The sequence below is a fragment of the Halichoerus grypus genome, chromosome X (genome assembly GCF_964656455.1).
Source record: "Halichoerus grypus chromosome X, mHalGry1.hap1.1, whole genome shotgun sequence".
NCBI classification, from domain to species: Eukaryota; Metazoa; Chordata; class Mammalia; order Carnivora; family Phocidae; genus Halichoerus; species Halichoerus grypus.
In genome coordinates, this window is record NC_135727.1 from 26,729,608 (window position 1) to 26,748,140 (window position 18,533).

Sequence of the window (18,533 nt, forward strand, 5' to 3'; positions counted from 1 at the left end):
AAGAGGTTTTGATTAAACTTGTATCTTTGACATTCAGTCTGGAAACATGCATTCCCCTGTGATGGAGAGAAAAAACTCAAGCAAGCCATAGGAAATCAAAGGCTCCCTTTATTTCTTAGCCACTTTTGAGCAATCTTTCCAAAGTTGTGGGAATTATCCACTAATGAGTACTTCAACCTGTCGCTCTTCCTTTGGAAATGATCCCACAAAAGAGAGGTGGGCCTATATGTTTAGACCTAGGGCCATGCAAAGGACAGAGACACCACACTGAAGATACCACCAAATATGATTGCTATGACTGACTTGCAGAACTGGGGTCTGTGAGTGTGTTGGGTAAAGTGCTTCGGGGATATTTTTTGGTTTTTCTTTTCCCTTTGCTTTTATTGAGATATAATTGACACATAGCACTGTAGAAGTTTAAGGTGTCCAGCATTAATTACTTGACTTATATAATAAGACTGAGAAATGACCAAAACAATCTTAGTTAACTCCATCATCTCATAGATACAAAAATAGAGAGAGGAAACTGGTTTATTCCTTCTGATGAGAACTTTTAGGGTCTACTCTCTCAGCAACAGTAGTACATCAGCGTTAGCTGTAGTCGTATATTACCTCCCCGGTACTTATTTATCTTATAACTGGAACTTTGTGCCTTTTGACTACCTTCCTTCAACTCCCCCACCCACCCCACACCCCACCTCTGGTAACCACAAATCTGATCTTTTCTGAGTTTGGTATGTGTGGGTTTTTTGTTTTGTTTTGTTTTAGATCCTACAAGTGTCTGACATATTTCACTTAGCGTTATGCCCTCCAGGTAGAGTGCTTTGTTTAGGGTAGAGTTAAAGTCAAATACACACTTTCAAAAAGGATGCATGTCCAGCCACAGAAAGGAAATCAGGCAATATAACTTTCCAGCTACCCAGCAACTGGGCAGGGCTCTGGAAAATTCTACCTGATCCCCAACACCATTGCCTCCCTCATCAGAAAAGGATCAGGCAGCTACCTCCCAGCTAGATCTATCCAGGTAATTACAGTCTTATCCAGGACTATTAATCTTTACTCTCCAAATGTACCCCTGTCAATTTGGGAAGTGGGGATGGGAACAGAATATGTAGGAACATGGCTGTGCTCTTGGGAATCAGCTTTGAGACATATAATCGCAAACAGCACCAGCGACTGAGCTTAAAAGGTGTTTGGAGGAGGGGGGTTTAGGAAAGCAGATTTATCCCAGGCCACTGCTAAGTTTCATTGGAATTTTTGGCCCTTGTACCTCTGCTCGTGGATGCCTCAAACAGCATCCGATCTTGTGATCTTGCCCTGAGAAGTGGCCAGAACCACTGCCTTCACCTTTAGATGAAATCTTGCTTTAAAACAAGAGACCCTGTGACTGAGAAAGAAGGCAACCGTCCCCAAGCTGGAAAGCCCATTGGGAACTTGCATGCCTAGAATCTTAGGTCAGATTTTCTGAGGAATGACGATGAGTGACCTTGCCAAGTTTTAAGGAACCTACTTAGAAACCAGGAAAGGTAATCCAGTGAGGCTGATTTGCTGTCGATGGATGTGAAACAGAGAGGAACTGTCTGCAGAATCTAGGCTGTTGGGATCCCAGTCTCCCCTGTGAGGAAGGCAGCTTCCTTCTATCTGCTGCCTGGAAACACTTGGGAAAATTAAAGGTAGACATTGTTTTCCTCTCCTGGAAGTAAGACCAGGCAGACAAGGTCAAGGCTGTGCTGGGCCTGCCAGCCTTTTGCAGCCAGAGCCCCAGAGCAGGCCATGGGCAAAAGGGTTGAGCAGGAGCCAGGATTCCACCATTAACCCCAAGCGCAAACAGCACCCTTCGGCCTTTCCGTGATAATGAGGCCTGAGCTGCGTAGTAGCAACACACCAGCTACCATTTTGACGAATATCCACTTAAACCAAGGATGCCTCCAATTAAACAACTGGGCTTGTGATATCAACTGACCTATCTGATTGTTTTCATTTGCATACATGACTGTTTAAACTGATAGCATGCACTCATATACACATTGCACCGAACTTGAGGTTCAGTTCTGTCTGACGAAATAAGGTCCAGCCCCTTTTCCCAAGCCTACCAAAGGTTGGTCTAGGTTTTAAAATTTGAGCAACTATCCAGGCCGAGTTCTTTAAAACCTAGTGAACTAACACTAAATCACTATGCCATTTTGCGTAATTGTCGGGGGAGAAAATAGTAGAGCCAGACTTTGCCATTGTGTCCAGGCTCTATTCTGCTCACTTCGGGTAAAAAGAATATAATTGTTTAACATTTTAAAAGCAAATAAAAGTGCTTAAATATTTTGTAATTTGCAACTCGAAAAGAAAACAGTAATGGGTTTCCAAGTGCATGTCTTTACTTTTAATGAAGTGTTTATTTTTCATGGTTCCATTGGCAATAAAAGAACAGCTCCACATCAAAAGCCTTCAGGGAAGCAGTTTCCATTTGGAGGACAGTGAGATTGCCAATCATTCTGATTTTTTTTTAAAGTAAACTCGCTAGACTATATTTCCAGATATGGGTTATTGCCTATTATCCCAGGTAATTATTTTTTTTGTCTCTTACTCATATAGGCAAATTACAATGCATTATGTACTATACTCTAAAAAGATTTTTTTAAAAAAATTAACTGAGATCAGGGGGCTCCAGAATGTTTTAATGAACATGTTTCCATTATCCTCTCTGCTTGTTCATTTTGTTGGACGAATGATTCATTCATCTCAAATTTGGCAACTTAAACAGCAGCAAATATAATTTTCCTATCACAGTGCAAAATCAGTTTATTGCCCTTCCAGACGGCGGGGGCCGATTGTGCCTCCTTTTCCTTTGCCAACAGCACCCTCTGCTGGCTTTTGTTATCCATCACATCCAGTGGGATCAACCCAAATTGCAAACGGAGGCCTCCCTGCAACATTACACACAGCAGGACATGATTCATAAATCAGTTTTCCACCCTGGTGATTCATTACCAGATATATTTTTTCTGTAAAACAGCACAGCTCAAGGAAGTCATCAAGAATTCAGAAGCTGCAAGAAATACCTTCGTTTGATTAATCATCTCTCTGACCTTTTTCTTCTTATTGAACAAGGTTAATAATACTTGTTATCACTCAAAGTTAAACTGTATTAGCTGCCAAGTGATTTTTATTTGCAAAGGCCTGTTATCACTGCCAAGAGGCTTCAAAGTTGGGATTGGTTGCATTCCTCAGGTATGACCCCGAGGGACATCTGACCAATGCAACGTTTCCCACTGGTGAGGTCAGCAGTTTCCACAGTGACCTGGAGAAGCTGACAAAAGTGGAACTAGATACTTCCAACCGTGAAAATGTCCTCATGTCAACCAACTTGACAGCAACTAGTACCATATATATTTTAAAACAAGGTAAGGATACTTCCCACTTCACCTGACTATAAGGCACCTTTCTTAACCTACCATCAAACCTCTGCACACCGTTAACAAATAGAATTCACTTCTGGCTGAGAAGATGGCTTCTTCTCCTTATTTTCCAGCTATGCAGGCTGAAACCCAAATAAAATCACACCATTCACAAAGTTCGCGTACCAACATTGGGCCACATCTCTGTGGGAGCTGTGAGGTTCAATCCCTGCCAAGTCTGCTCTCCCTTCAAGTCATTTCCCAGCACCCAGCTGTTTGTAAAGCTCTTTTAGGCCTTGATTGGGTTATATTAAAGAAATGAAGTCTGTGCCCCATCTGAGATTAGCATTCTAAATCAATGCTGACGTGGGTGAATAAAAAGGATCACTTGGGATACACACCAAGGAAGAATGTAAGTGAAACGAGAGAATTAAAATCTCATTCTAGTCAGAGAGAAAAGTAAGAATGGGAAAAAAAGGAAGGAAGGGAGGGAGGGGAGAAGGGAAGGAAGGAAGGAGGGAGGGAGAGAGAGAGAGAGACAGAAGAAAACAAAGGAAGGAAGGGAGGGACCAAGGGAGGGACAAACGGTTGCATTTGGAAAGAATGTCTCGGAAGCTAGAGGGACACGGACACAGAGAAATTATTTTCTCTCTGCCCAGTCATTAAGGACTGATTCTCTTGTTAGGTTGTGGGGCCAGACACAGAACTGCCCAGAGTTCAGGTTCACTCTAACAGGATCGGTAGCAACCTTTGTCAGTGTAACCATTTTGCCGGGAGCAGCAGCCATGCCCGCGTCCCCAGGCAGTCAGGATGCCGAGGTGACCTTCATCCTCTTCTCCTTCTAGCTCCCAGCATATCAAACTGAGGATGCCAACCCACCAAGTCAGAGAAGGATTTTGTGAGGGAGTTCTTTAAAAATGAAAAAGACAAGCCAAAAACAGCCTGCAGTATTAGACAGGAATCTTTTATCCAAGGAACAAGATAGCCCAGCTATGAGAGTAACAAGACCCAAATGGACAGAGAACGCATGTGCCTGTGAGCGTGGCCGGCTAGCCCAGAAGGCAGTTAGGTCCACAGCGACCCACCTGCTCATCCTTCCCCACACTTGCCTCCCGAATCTAAACTTGTCTCTCCTCTGCTTCCTGCACTTCCCTTTCTTCCCCTCTCCCTCCTTTGCTCTTCTGCCTACAGAAAATACCCAGAGTACCTATCGGGTGAATCCAGACGGCTCCCTCCGCGTGACCTTTGCCAGCGGGATGGAGATCAGCCTCAGCTCAGAGCCCCACATCTTGGCCGGGGCGGTCAACCCCACCCCAGGCAAATGCAACATCTCCCTGCCCGGAGAGCACAATGCAAACCTCATCGAGTGGCGGCAGCGCAGGGAGCAAAACAAAGGCAACATTTCAGCTTTTGAAAGGAGACTGAGGGTAAGGCTTGACCCGATGCAAGATATAGAACTTCTGTTTTATGTTCAAAAACCACAGAGCTGCCCTAATCTGAAGTCCCATTGCAACAAAGCTTTTCTAGGTGACTGACTAGCTTATATGATATACTAATTCGAGAGAGGGTGCTAATGGCTGATAATGGTTCAGTGTCCTTAAATGAACATTCTAATAGGAGCTTTCTTTGTCATTAGCCAGCTAAAGTGCTCTAATAGTAGCAATTTCAGGCACCAAGAAAGTCTGGGTGGAGAAATGTGTTTAGTCAGGAGGCCCTCCAGAATCCCTCACAGCATGCCCGGGAGATGGTTATCAGGTTCACTACCTTGACCCAGCTCCCTGCTTTGGGGATAGTTTATACTTCGTGTGGAAAGACGAGGCAGGCGCACACACAAGGATGCGAGACATAAGGCAACTTTCGGACAAAGCCAAGTTAAAAGGAAAAAATCAGTGAATGATAACATTGCCGTGAATACATTACTAAGGGCCAGAGGGGTAAAGGACCAGTACTGAGATTGGACTAGTGGTGCTCAGAGAAGAGCTGCCCGGAGGAAATTAAAGGTTTGTCCCGGCGGGGGCGGGGGAGGGAGGTTTCCAAGTCCTTACCAAGCACAATTCACTGCAGCTAGCAGAATCCCTGTCAAACCTGCCTTTCTGCAGCACACAAAGCCTACGACCACCACAGCACTGTGTCTACCTGTCCCTTCTTAAGCATTAACCAATGTTCGGATGATGTGACCAACTTTCCAAATATAGTAACATTCAGTATCACCCCCAGAGCAACTGCCAGCCCGAGGGAAACAATCCACTCACAGTTGAGGCCAGGCCTGCTTGAAGCACCTGTGTCATGCTTGACCTGGGATGCTTGCATTTTCTTCACTCATGGTACAAAGTCGCTCACAGTGAAAATGTGGTAACCTTTAGGCTGTGGAAATACAATGCCAGACAACCACCCAGTTCCAGCAAGAAACAGTCCAACCAGTCCAAAGGCGTGATATGGGCAAAATAATGCACGACAGTACTCTTTTTCAATCACTTGTGTTGATGACACATAGACACAGACTTCGGTGGTCTTCATAATGCCACTAAAGTAGTCTACATGCACAAGTCAATTTGCATGTTTTGATTCTATCGCCAGTCTCTATCAGAATATTTACCACTGATGCGCCACTGAATTGAGAAGTAAAACCAGTGCACATAGTCACACACACACCTCTCTCAGTGGGAAGCAGCGAAGGTTTCTGTCAGAATTCTAGAAATAGGATCTCCTGGGTAGAGCTCTAGATGGGGAAGTTAGTCGACCTGGCTTAAGAAATGCCTTTATTGGGGCACCTGGGTGGCTCAGTCAGTTAAGCGTCTGACTCTTGCTCTCGGCTCAGGTCTCAATCTCAAGGTTGTGAGTTCAAGCCCCTCACTGGGCTCCATTCTGGGTATGGAGCCTACTTAATCAAAAAAAGAAAGAAAGAAAGAAAAGAAATGCCTTTATTTTCTTCACCTGTGAAATGAAAATATCATTCTAGAGCAAAGTAAGAACCATCTACACATGGCTTATCAACCTCATGGATTCACCATAGAATAATTGTATCAAATAAATGATCTCTTAGTGCCTCCCCCAGTTTATAGCCTCAATAAAACATTATGAACCATATCATACACTATGTGCCTTTGGGTTTTCCCATTCTTTAGGATAACACATCCTGTACTATGTGACTTCCGGATTTTCCACTTTCTAAGATAACCCACCATTTTCTCCCCTCCATGTACACAGATAATGGAGAAATTCTAAACTATAGTTTACACCTCATATCCCAAACTGTTCTTAATGTTGAAAAGCTAAAGGTCATAAAACATTTGGGGGCTCTTTAGAGTAAGGAGTGAAGTGTTATTTAGTTGATTCTATTTATAATTGACCCATTTCCCTTCCTGTGGTATAGTTGAGCAGATCTGTGGAACTGCTTATAAGGGCAACAAATTCAGGACCTTCTCTTCTATGTGACTTCCAGGGCACTTCCTGAGGTCCTGCGACAGAAGGGAGCCCCTTCTCAGCTGAGTGGTGTTACCATGCATGTCCGTAGAAACCTAACAGCAATCCTCTACATGTTTAGTGCCTTAGAGTTAACAAAAGGCTTTCGTAGCCAGGATTTTATTTGATCACCACAACCATCAACTGTTGTTATTCCCAATTTACAGATAAGGAGACTAAGGCCCAGAGAGGTTAAGTGATTTGCCCAAAGTCAAACAGCTATTAAGGATCAGAGCCAGCACTAAAATGCAGGTCTTCGCCTAGCGCAGCACTCTTTCCACTACATCATGCTGTGCTGCCTTGTTTCTTAAGATAATTAATCTATAAATCATTGCCCCACTCAGTGGAGCCACCTTGGCAGGGCCTGACTCCTCATTTCAATGCTGACAAAAAGAGGCCAATAATCGACTCTAATGTACTGGTGGTACAGGGCGACTGGCTGGCCTCCAGGCAGGGAAAGTGTGCAGGAGGCCGGAGAAGGGAAGCTGTTTCACTGGCTGATTCTTACCTTCTCTCCCCATCCTCATGCGTTTTTGTTTACACTGCTGCCTCAGTTTCCCCAGATTAGGCAAATCCAATTTAATGCAAGGACTATGCTCCCCTAACGTAAGTGTGAATCCAGTTTTGACAAGGCAGAATTCTCTTTCCGTGCTGAGTTTATTATTTCAGAGATGGTGCCCCTTCGTTTCTGGTAGCTTTTCAAGGGGCGAGCAGATAGCACAAGATGTAACATTCTCTCTTCCTGGGCCAGATAGACAGTGACCCATTTGTAAGCGTTCATGTAAAGAATAAGCCTCTCGGGTGTCCTCACGTACCTCAAGGCCTTGGACTGAATCATTTCTTTCTCCTGGTGGGGCAGCCATTCCAGAGCAAGTGCGAGTGGGTACACCAGAGCTCTTGAGACAGAATCCCAGGTCCACATAGTCACACAACATAGAAACCCCTGCTGTACCGTAGGAAATAGGACTCCTCTTTGAAAAACCAAACAAAGGTGTGATTGTGATTTTTAAATGTGCTTGGGCAGCAGGTCATAAAACACTAATTGTTCAGGCACAAAAATGGCAGGTTCATTTATAGGCCCATTGGGTAAGATGATGGGCATTCCAAAAAGCTACCGATCACATCCACCCTAGACCTTCTAGCTCAAAGAAAACACAGAAAAGGATAGACTTCTCTTGGAGATAAAGCAACAAGCGTTGCTCTTCTCCCGTGACTGGTGGGTTTTTTGCATACGAAGTCAGGGTCCCCTTCAAGGTGAACAAGGCAGACTGCTGAAAAACGTGATATCCTGCTCAGCCTGGGCAAGCAAGGGATTTGTTACCTCTGGGCCGTCCTGCACCAGCTCCATTAAGTGAAACAAATCACACTAACATCCTGAGATTTCCTTTATTTTAAAAATCCATTTTCCCCCAACCTGAGGTGTGTTTGAATCATCTTCCTTGCAAAGTACTTTTACATGTCTCTGATCTGCTGCATCAGCCTGTCCCCATAAATGCATTTCCCTTTACAATGGAGAAATTAGAGATTAGATCACAATGGAAGCCGTTGTAAAAGAATTGGGCATTCACCCACAGCAAACCAGTTTAGGAACTTCACCCGGCTTGCACCTCGCCACCTCCTCGCCACCTCCCCGGATAATAACGCCATTCTAGGAGACGCAGCCCAGCGCCGGATCCCAGAGCTCTTCACAAGATTTCACAGACTGAGATGTGAGGTTACGGCAAAACCCCTGCCCCGCAGCCTCCTTTATGAAAAGAAAAAAAAAAGTCCAGGAAGCTTAGCACTTCAAACCAAAGTAATAAAATCAAGTAAGATGATTATGTGTTTACAAGCAAAATGAAGCAAAGACTAATCTAAAACCCTCACCATTGATTTTTGTCCCCTCGCCACTCAAAGATAACTGAGAATGGGGTAGATTGGTTTTTCAGCGCAACATGTTCATACGTGATCTGCGCTCTGAAAGGGCAAACAAGCCCAGATGCAACTCAGGGTCCCAGGCTGACAAATGATGGGGAATTTGGAAGGCAGCCAACAGGGTTCCAGCATCTCCCTCCGTTCTCAGAAAATGCCTTTGCTGACGGGGCTCACAGCTGCAGGCTGCTCAGAGTTGGGAGTTCACATTTGCTTCACGCTATTTTAACTTCCTTCTCCCCAGGTTTGCTGGAGGGACTTATTTTGTGAAAATTTAGATAAGGAGGCTGCTTGCAGATAGATGAATCTATTCTAAAAATATATCTATGGTTCTCAGTCCCAAGTAACAGTGTGTCTACCCCTAAGGAGTCACCAGGAGACAGGAGATCTCAGGCAACTGGGCAGAGTTGATTTTTTGGGGTCAGGGCATTCTTGGGGCCTTCAAATCATAGAAGCTCCTCTATTTGTTAATCTTGAGTCAGCCCCACTAAGATAACTAGGAAGAAAGTACTATTTCACATACTATTCCACATGCATATAAACATTAATGATTTGGTATAAAAAACCTCAAGTGTCTGTTGTATGATTTCGCAAATGAATTCACCAACAGGAAAGTATTTAAACAAGAGCAAATCAATATAATGCAAAAAGCATCCAAGTTAAATGATATGGCAGAAGTCAGGTGAGCGGAATGAACAAGATTTTGAGGAAGAACTGGTATGCCCATAATTTTGCACCACTTTTCCCATCTATGAAATGAGGGATATGGGCTGTGCAATCTCTATCATTAGTAGCATTTTCACAACTGATCGTAATTAAGCAGATAACATTCACTGAGGTCTTACTATGTGTAATGCCATATATTAACTCATTTAGTACTCATAACACTTTATCAGGTGGGTTCTATTATTATCATTTTCATTGTACAGATTAAGAAACAGGCACAGAGACAGGGCGCCTGGGTGGCTCAGTTGGTTAAGCATCCGACTCTTGGTTTCAGCTCAGGTCTTGATCTCAGGGTTGTTAGGTCAAGCCCCCTGTCAATCCCCGCACTGGGCTTGGCCCTAGGCGTGGAGCCTACTTAAGATTCTCTCTCTCTCTCCCTCTGCAACCCCCTCTCTCTCTAAAAGGAAAGAAGGAAAGAAGGAAGGAAGGAAGAGGCACAGTGAGGTCACACACAGCTAGTATGTGGGGATAGCAGGATTTGAACCCAGGCAGGTCAACTCAATAGCCTATGTCCCAAGATCCCTACTGGCACTAAGATTTTGTGGGCTGGCAAGGTAAGGAGAGTGTCTTGGGAGTAAAAAAAGAAAAAAGAGGTAAAAGGAAATTCCAGATGGGGTAGTAGCAGCTGATGCTAACACATGCCCTGTTCATTTATAGGCAAATCTGTGAAATAAAAGCAAGCCTAAGTATGGTTTTGATTGTCAGCCTAACAATTATCAACAAAAAATAAAATCTGTAGCACTGTACTGATTGATTTCTAACTAAGTACTAATTACCTTAAAACCAGTGAGTGTAGAGGAGCATGTACTAATTTAAAATTGGCTGTGACTTTTCTATCTATTCTCATAAATTCATGGAAATTAAATACAGTGCATCTCCCAAACTGTGATGTGATTATTTGGCCCATCTCACTTATTCACCTTCCGACTTCTTCAGCAAAAGTTAACAGGTTAATTCAGTTGCACCGTGAGCTGAAATGCTAGACAGCATCCTTGAAAATTCAGCCTTCTCTTCTTTGTAGAAGAAATCATGGGGCTCCTGGATGGCTCAGTCAGTTAGGTGGCCAGCTCTTGATTTCAGCTCCCGTCATGATCTCAGGGTCCTGGGATTGAGCCCCAAGCCAGCCTCCATGCTCAGCGGGGAGTCTGCTTGAGGATTTTCTCTCTCCCTCTGTCCCTCCCCCCCAACCCCCGCTCATGCACCAAGCACTCTCTCTCTCTCTCAAATAAATAAATCTTTTTAAAAAAAGAAACCAACTGCCATAATCATAACTTCCTTAGAGTTCAATACATTTTGTGTATGTGTCTTTATAGATATAATTATATATTTATATAATATATAATATAAGATATATAAAACATATTCAGTTGAACCATAGCAAATTGCCCTTTTTGTAGGCGAAAAACAGTCAAATATCAGCAAGCAACTTAATATATCTTTATCCCACTAATTGAATGAGTCTTGAATTGGAAGGTTTGAAAGGACTTTCTCTTAAGCAATTAAAACACAAATTCTAGGAAGGAGCAAGAAAAGGCTCTGAGTGGAGACAAAGGACACTTTTCTTTGGAGCTTCTGCCTGTACCCACCCTTTCCAAGCACTTTGATTTCTGCTAGAAACACAACCCATGGCTCCCTAGAGCACTTACTTCCTTCTTTCCTTTCTGGTCCAAGTATGATCAAAAAGCAAGCCCTTCTCCTTACTTCTCCTTAGCAAAGCTGAAAAAAAATACAAGGAAAACCAAAGGATGAATTAAAGTATAGATACTTCTTCCCCTATGGAAAATTTTTACCAAGTCCAGGTTTCTTACCCCAACATACAGCTGTTGTCAAACTCAGAGGTCTCGTTCAATGTGCAACCTGTCCAAAGAGACCCCTTTTAACTTGGGGCTATTACCAAATTTCACCCCTTTCTTTGCCCCCTCTTTTCCAGCACAAGAATTGGTGCAGACTGTTTGGAGGAAGAGTGTGTTGGGGAGAAAAACAATTTCTTTCTACCCTTCTAAGTTCTTTGGCTGGTGTAATAATTAAACTGACATAAAACAGATTAAGAGGAGAAAAACAAGCATAAGTTGAATAACATGTATACCTCCTATGTACATGAGAGACCCAGGAAAACTGAGTAGATCCCCAAATAGCTAAAGCCAATACCTTAAGTAACATCCCCAGCTAAAGACAAAAGATGCTGGAGGTGGGGAGTCAGTTAATGGGAGGTTACCAGGAAAGTGACAATAAACAAGGATGCGGTTGTTGTGCAGTTTTAAATCCTCACCTTCTCCGTTGCTAAAAGTTTGTACAGATTTAGTCATTCCCCACTTTTTGGTACAGAGAGACACCTTTACAAATGGAAATTCCCCTTATAAATGCAAATGGGTAACTTCACAGTTTTTTAAGAGCTTCTCCTGTGGCTGTTTCTTAAAAATAATCAGCCTAAAATAATCCTTATGCCAAAGAGGCATATTTTGGGGTGACAAATTCTGCCCCCATGCAAGTGGAAATAAAGATGGATGGCCCACACTTAGGTCAAAGGCGATTATTGTCTTTCAGGCAAACTAGTGTTTGTATGAATGTGGAGCTTTCCCAACCTTGCTTATGACCCCAACAATCATAAGCAATCAGCTTAAGTTTGGATTCCTCCATAATGGCTGGAGCATATAAGCACTCAAGGATGGGGATGGGAGAGCCCACCTGGACAAGCATACTCCTTCCCAGCCTCCTAAGACATAGTTTCCGCAGGAGACTCAGGGGGACTCTGTGGCATCTTCTATTCCTTCACCCCCTTTCAGCTCTGAGCCGAATGTTACAGTACCTTCTCTTTTGGGTTCCTGGACCCAATGCCAATGTGGGAGCTGGAGTTCCCCACAGCAACCAGCAATTCTGGGGACACCAGCTGGCTGTCCTACAATTCAGTTCAATTCTGACCCTATTTACCAAGAAATAGCATCCGATTCCGTGGGTTACGGGTTCAGTCCTACAAAACTGCCTCCTGCCCGCTACTTCAGATGCCAGTCACCAAGTCCAAGTTGTTACCAGTGCCTCTGATGGACTGGCTATCAATCAGAGGTTCCCACAACCCTTTTCTTGGGTTTGATTAATTTGCTAGAGCAGCTCACAGAACTGAGAAACATTTTGCTTATGAAATTACCAATTTATTATAAAAGGATATAACCCGGGAAGAACCGGATGGAAGGATGCAGAAGGCGGGGTATGGGGAAAGGGTGAGGAGTTTCCGTGCTCTCCGGATGCTCCACTCTCCCAGCGTCTCCACTCGTTCACCAACCCCAAAGCTCTCTGGCCTGTCCTTTGGGTTTTACGGAGGTTTCATTACTTAGGAATGATCGATTCAATCATTGGCCATTGGCAATTGATTCAACTTCCAGCCACTCCACCCTTCTCCAGAGGTTTGGAGGGAGGTACTCAAAGTTCTAACCCTCTAATCATGTGGTTGGTTTCCCTGGCAACCAGCCCCCATTCTTAGGTTACTTGAGAGGCTTCCAAAAGTCACCTCCTTAACATAACAAAAGGCAGCTTTATCACTCTTATCACAGGAGATTCCAAAGGTTTCAGGAGCTCTGTGCCTGGAACAGGGTCCAAGACCAAATATACAGTTCTTATAAATCACAATATCACACCTTCCAAACCTTTGATAATAGTTTTTCCACAGCATCTGAGTTTCAGAGTACTTTATTCTGAAAAAGAGAAGCAAGGTTGTCGACGTATTGACAAGCACAGAAAGAACATTAGGCCGTCCTCCTCTGCTTGCTTTGTACCCATTTAACAGTGATCCCTGCTTGTGTAACTGTAATGACTTTATTAAGAAATGTGTTCTTGAGTAGTAAACTTAATCTATCAGACAAATAAAACCACAAATTTAGTTGCACTGGAAATCACTTGTTACTTTGGCTCTTTAACTATCATTATAACATAAATTGTAACAGTTACAACCGTCTCGGGGAGTACATGGATATTTTACAGCTATTGTAAATGAGCGTTATTACAGTTGGAGATATGTGGCTATAAAACCACAGGAAAGGTAGTTGAGGAAAGAACACCTGGTTACATATCGGTTTCCAAGCCCTGCGTATCAAAAGACAGAAAATATGTGCTTCACTATCACTTTTTAGGTAATAACAGCAGGTTACTGTATATTTATGCACTACAATACTGCATACATTGGCTACAGATGGTTTAAAGAGTCCTGATTCCCAATCTGTGTGTGTCTCTTTCCCCGAATTAAACCTACCCCTGAGACTAACAGCATTTCCTTTCAAATAATTTAAGTATCTAATCTCTAGTCTTCTGGATAGATTTCATGTCATGGAACATTTGATAGGTCCTTTTTTTTTTTTTCAGAAGCTCAAAATTAAGGGCAAATATTATTAGCCCCAGCCGGCTGATGAAGAAACTGAACCAAAAGAGATTTTTTTAAAGCAAAGTGCCATACCCCAATAGAAAAATGAAAAAAAAAAAAAAAAAACCTCATGAGTAGACAATTCATAGAAGACATACATGTCACCAATAGACATTAAAAAAGTTTCAGCCTCACTAGTTATCAAATAAATGCAAATTTAAACTACAGTAACATACCATTTTCCCACTCTGATATAGAGAAAACTTAATGCTAACACTTACTTGATGCTGGTAAGGATGGAATAAGTTGGGCTCCCCCACTATTACTTAAAGGAAGTATAAATTTGTAGAAGCTTCATGCACTATAAAGTAATGACTCGTGTTGCATCAGGAGTCTTTGATATATTCTTATCACTTCACCTGGTAATTTCACTTCTTGAGTTCTGTATTAAGGAAATATTCATTTACAAAAATGTTCAGCAAAATATGAAATATGAAAGAATAATGGAAAATAAAAACTCTAACTTCCAACAATAGGAGAAAGGATAAATAATTATCATGTAAGAAGATACTATGCAACCATTAAAATTCACATATTAAGAATATATAATAATACAAGGAATGCTCAAGATAAAACATTAGCTAAAAGTAGGACACAGGACTTTTAAGTACAATCCTAGTTGTATTTTTTGAATGTATAAACAAATTATGCATAAAAGAGAGATAAATGGAATGCCGCCAAATATTAGCAGTGATTAGCATTGGAGGGTGAGATTACAGGTAATTATTTTCTTTTTGTATTTCTTTATTTTCCAATTTTTCTGCAACGAAAAAACATCACTTTTATGATGGAGAGTGGAAACTGTTTTGAAAACCAAAGTGAGCAAGGGAAGACTGGACTTTGAAATGAGAATGTGGGTTTTCTAGGTTCTTCCTTTCTAGGTTCTTTGGTTGGTCTAATAAAATTTACATGAGACAGATTAATGAGAGAAAAAGAAATTTAATTTTGTATTTATGGAAGCTCCACAAAAACACAAGAGGCTCAGAGACAGTCAAGGCAATATGAGGCTTAGATACCATCCTGAACTAAGGAATGGGAGAGGGGCCTGGGGCTTCAAAGGGGAGGAGGGTAATTCACAGGACAAGAATAAGAGCAGATGTTTGGTAATTGGATGTTTGTTCTGCCATACAGATAGGTTATTCAAATACAAAGTAATCTCGGGTAATAGCTCTCTTCCTGAGCCAGGCCCCCTATCTAAATTCTTTTAGGTAGTTAAGGAAGAGGTGAAAGTTTTTCTTGAGCCTGCTGGGTCTTGATTGACCTCAGCTCAAAATAATCCACATGCATACAAAATGGCACGTTTTGGGTTGCATATCCTGCTCCCCTTCACAGTTATCTAGCTACTAAGATAAAAAAATTCTGTTTGGATCTTATATGTGGAACTAAAAAACAAAACAAAACTGAACTCAGATACAGAGAACAGATTGGTGGTTTTGGGGCAGGGGGTAAGGGGCAGGGAGGGAAATGGGTAATGGTGGTCAAAAGTGTAAACTTCCAGTTATGAAATAAAGAAGTCCTGGGGATGTAATGGGCAGCATGGTGACTATAGTTACTAATACTGTATCGTATATTTGAAAGTTGCTGAGAGAGTAGATCTTAAAAGTTCTCATCACAAGAAAAAAATTTGTAACTATGTGTGGTGATGGATGTTAACTAGACTTACTGTGGTGATCATTCCACAATATATACAAATACTGAATCATTGTGTTGTACACTTGAAACTCATATAATGTTCTATGTCAATTATATCTCAATTTTAAAAATAAAAATAAAAATGTTTCAATAAAAAATTTTTAAAAATCTCTTTCTGAACCGAGATTTTAAAATTGGACTCTTGAGACCCCTAGAGGTTTCACGATTGGGTTTCAGAGCCCCCTTGAGATTTTATTTATCATGTACATGTATGTGTTTATGTGCATTTTCCTGGGGACACAGTATGTAGCTTTCAGATATTTAAAAGGATCCTTGACCACAAAAATTAAAAATGAACATAAAGTTTAGTTGAGTAGCGAGTGAATCTGTTTAGTTCAACTCTGATTAATGTAGTCAAGCCCTAATGTTGGTTTTTTTCTCCCTTCCTCATTAGCCAGATATTTAACATTCTGTTCTGGATCATGTTGACAATTCCTACAGATATAGATCTAGTACACCAAACTACAATCACCTTGGAATCTGACACATGGACCCATTCAAAAGCCTAACCTAAATGAGAAAAGTAATCATTATATTTTTAAAATAACAATTACCAATATTATTTTTACATTTCGCAGTACCTGTATATGTAATCTTATTTAATTCTTAGCACAACTCTGTGGTAGGAACTGGTAATATCACTCTCATTTCACAGTTAAGAAAACTAAGCCTCTGATAGAAGAAATGACTGGTACACAGACAAGCAGCTAATGAAATGGCTCCTGATTCCCGGGCCACTGCTGTTGACACTTCTCAAAGTCTCTCCTTTTTTGTTTGAAGGAGAGCAGAATTTGCCACCCTAAAATATGCCTTTTTGACATAAAGATTATTCTGGGCTGATTTTTTTTTTCCTGAGAGTGCCCGCATGTATGTGCATGCGCAGTTGGGGGGGCAGAGGGGGAGGGAGAATCCCCACCAAGCTCCACGCTCAGCCCCTGGAGCCTCGTAAGGAGCTGGATCCCACCAGCTGGAGATAATGACCCCAAGATCAGGACCTGAGCCAAAACCAAAAGCGGATCGCTCAGCCGACTGAGCCACGCAGGCGCCCCTGGGCTGATTTTAAGAAACAGCCGACTCAGAAGCTCCGAAAACTGAGTAGAAGCTACCCTTTTGTAAGAGGCATCTATGTTTGTAAGGGAAATCTCCATTTGTAAGGGTGTCTTCCTCTCTGTACCAGAAAAGGGAGGATGGCTCTAAGTCTCTGGAAACTCTCATCAGTGGAAAAGGCAAGGATCTAAATCTGCATAAAAACTATACCCGGGGGCGCCTGGGTGGCTCAGTTGGTTAAGCGACTGCCTTCGGCTCAGGTCATGATCCTGGAGTCCCGGGATGAGTCCCGCATCGGGCTCCCTGCTCGGCGGGGAGTCTGCTTCTCCCTCTGACCCTCCCCCCTCTCATGCTCTCTATCTCATTCTCTCTCAAATGAATAAATAAAATCTTTTAAAAAAATTAAAAATAAATAAAACCTATACCCGGTTTACTATGCTTTGCCTGAAAACCTCCCATAACTGGCCTTCCCTCTTCCCCACCCCCAACATCTTCTTTTGTCTTTAGCTCCGGGTGGATTTAAGGTGGCGGCTTCATGATTGTGAATGCACTTGATGAGAGGAACCAAAGCAGTGCTTAAAATAGGTCTCATATCTGTTTTGCAGGCCCATAACCGAAACCTGCTCTCCATAGATTTTGATCATATAACTCGCACGGGAAAGATCTACGATGACCACCGGAAATTCACCCTTCGAATTCTTTATGACCAGACTGGACGACCTACTCTGTGGTCTCCCGTAAGCCGATATAATGAAGTGAACATCACATATTCACCTTCGGGATTGGTGACGTTTATTCAAAGAGGGACGTGGAATGAAAAAATGGAATATGACCAAAGTGGAAAAATAATTTCAAGAACTTGGGCTGATGGGAAAATTTGGAGCTATACCTACTTAGAAAAGGTAAGTTTGTAGGGAGAATAAACTAGTTCTGAGTTTCTGCACGAGAATATTGAAAATGGCCCTAATTACCGATCTTGGTGAGGAGACCTACAGGAGAAAAGTCTGTTCTGGCTGTCAGGCCCTGTAGAAGTAACAACAACAACCAAATGTATCTATAAGGATAAGCTGTTTTTCAGCTAAAAACTTTCCCCAACCCCACGCTCTGCCAGGTACTCTTTCAAACTGAAGTCAGGATAATGGCTTAGCTTTCTCCTCATTTGAGCATATTTGTTCAAGCTCTTGAAAAGGTATCCTTATTATTATGAAAGCTCATACTGAGGTAAAATAGGTCGAAAATTATAAAATTGTGTGTTAATGTATCTCAGCTCTGGAGAAGAACCTCTTAGAGGATAAGGAATTCTAATTTTGTTGGGATAATCAGTGAAGTTTTAGTAGGTATACATATGAGGACTAATTTTCACAAGTAATCAGTCTGAGCAAACAGTAGCAGTGGGGCCTCATTGGTAATAGTCCTTTGTGTGTGCAGTGAGTCTCCAGCAGCACCCATAATGGGAGCTCGCGGGCTCCTGTCTGGTGGAAATAGACAAGGATTTTAATCCCACCCCCAGAACCATTTGTCAAAGAGCCCCCACAGGGCAAAATGGTTTCTGGCCAGATCAGTAGCAGAGAACAATAAGAGAGAGTGATTTCCATCCGCCATCTCAATTTCTGATGTCCTAAGATGGCATCTCTTTTTTCCCAAATCTGTCCATTCAACCGAATTCATCAGTCCTGAATTAATTTCTGGGAATACTGAAAAAATGTTTCCCTTGAGGATTCAAGGGTAATCAGTGCAAGTTAACCCCTAGAAGTTCTTACAGAAGTCATAGAAGCTCATAGCTCACATGACAGAATTTCACTATTTGCACCCAGTAATGTCAGGCCTTTCTGATACACTCCCCAAAGTTTTGGGGGGAAAAAGTATGCCAGTGGTTGTATGTCATTATAAAACTATAA

At 42.2% G+C, this 18,533-nt stretch overlaps 1 protein-coding gene across 3 annotated transcripts in view; it reads left to right on the forward strand.

The window, feature by feature from the left end:
* TENM1 (teneurin transmembrane protein 1) overlaps positions 1–18,533 on the forward strand; it is a 774,784-nt gene that overhangs the window by 745,230 nt on the left and 11,021 nt on the right. For all 3 annotated transcript variants that reach the window (XM_078065077.1, XM_078065079.1, XM_078065078.1), the window contains 3 exons: positions 3,223–3,395; positions 4,581–4,816; positions 17,241–17,537. In XM_078065077.1, coding sequence (XP_077921203.1) covers positions 3,223–3,395; positions 4,581–4,816; positions 17,241–17,537 — 706 coding nt within the window. The remainder of the gene's footprint in view (positions 1–3,222; positions 3,396–4,580; positions 4,817–17,240; positions 17,538–18,533) is intronic.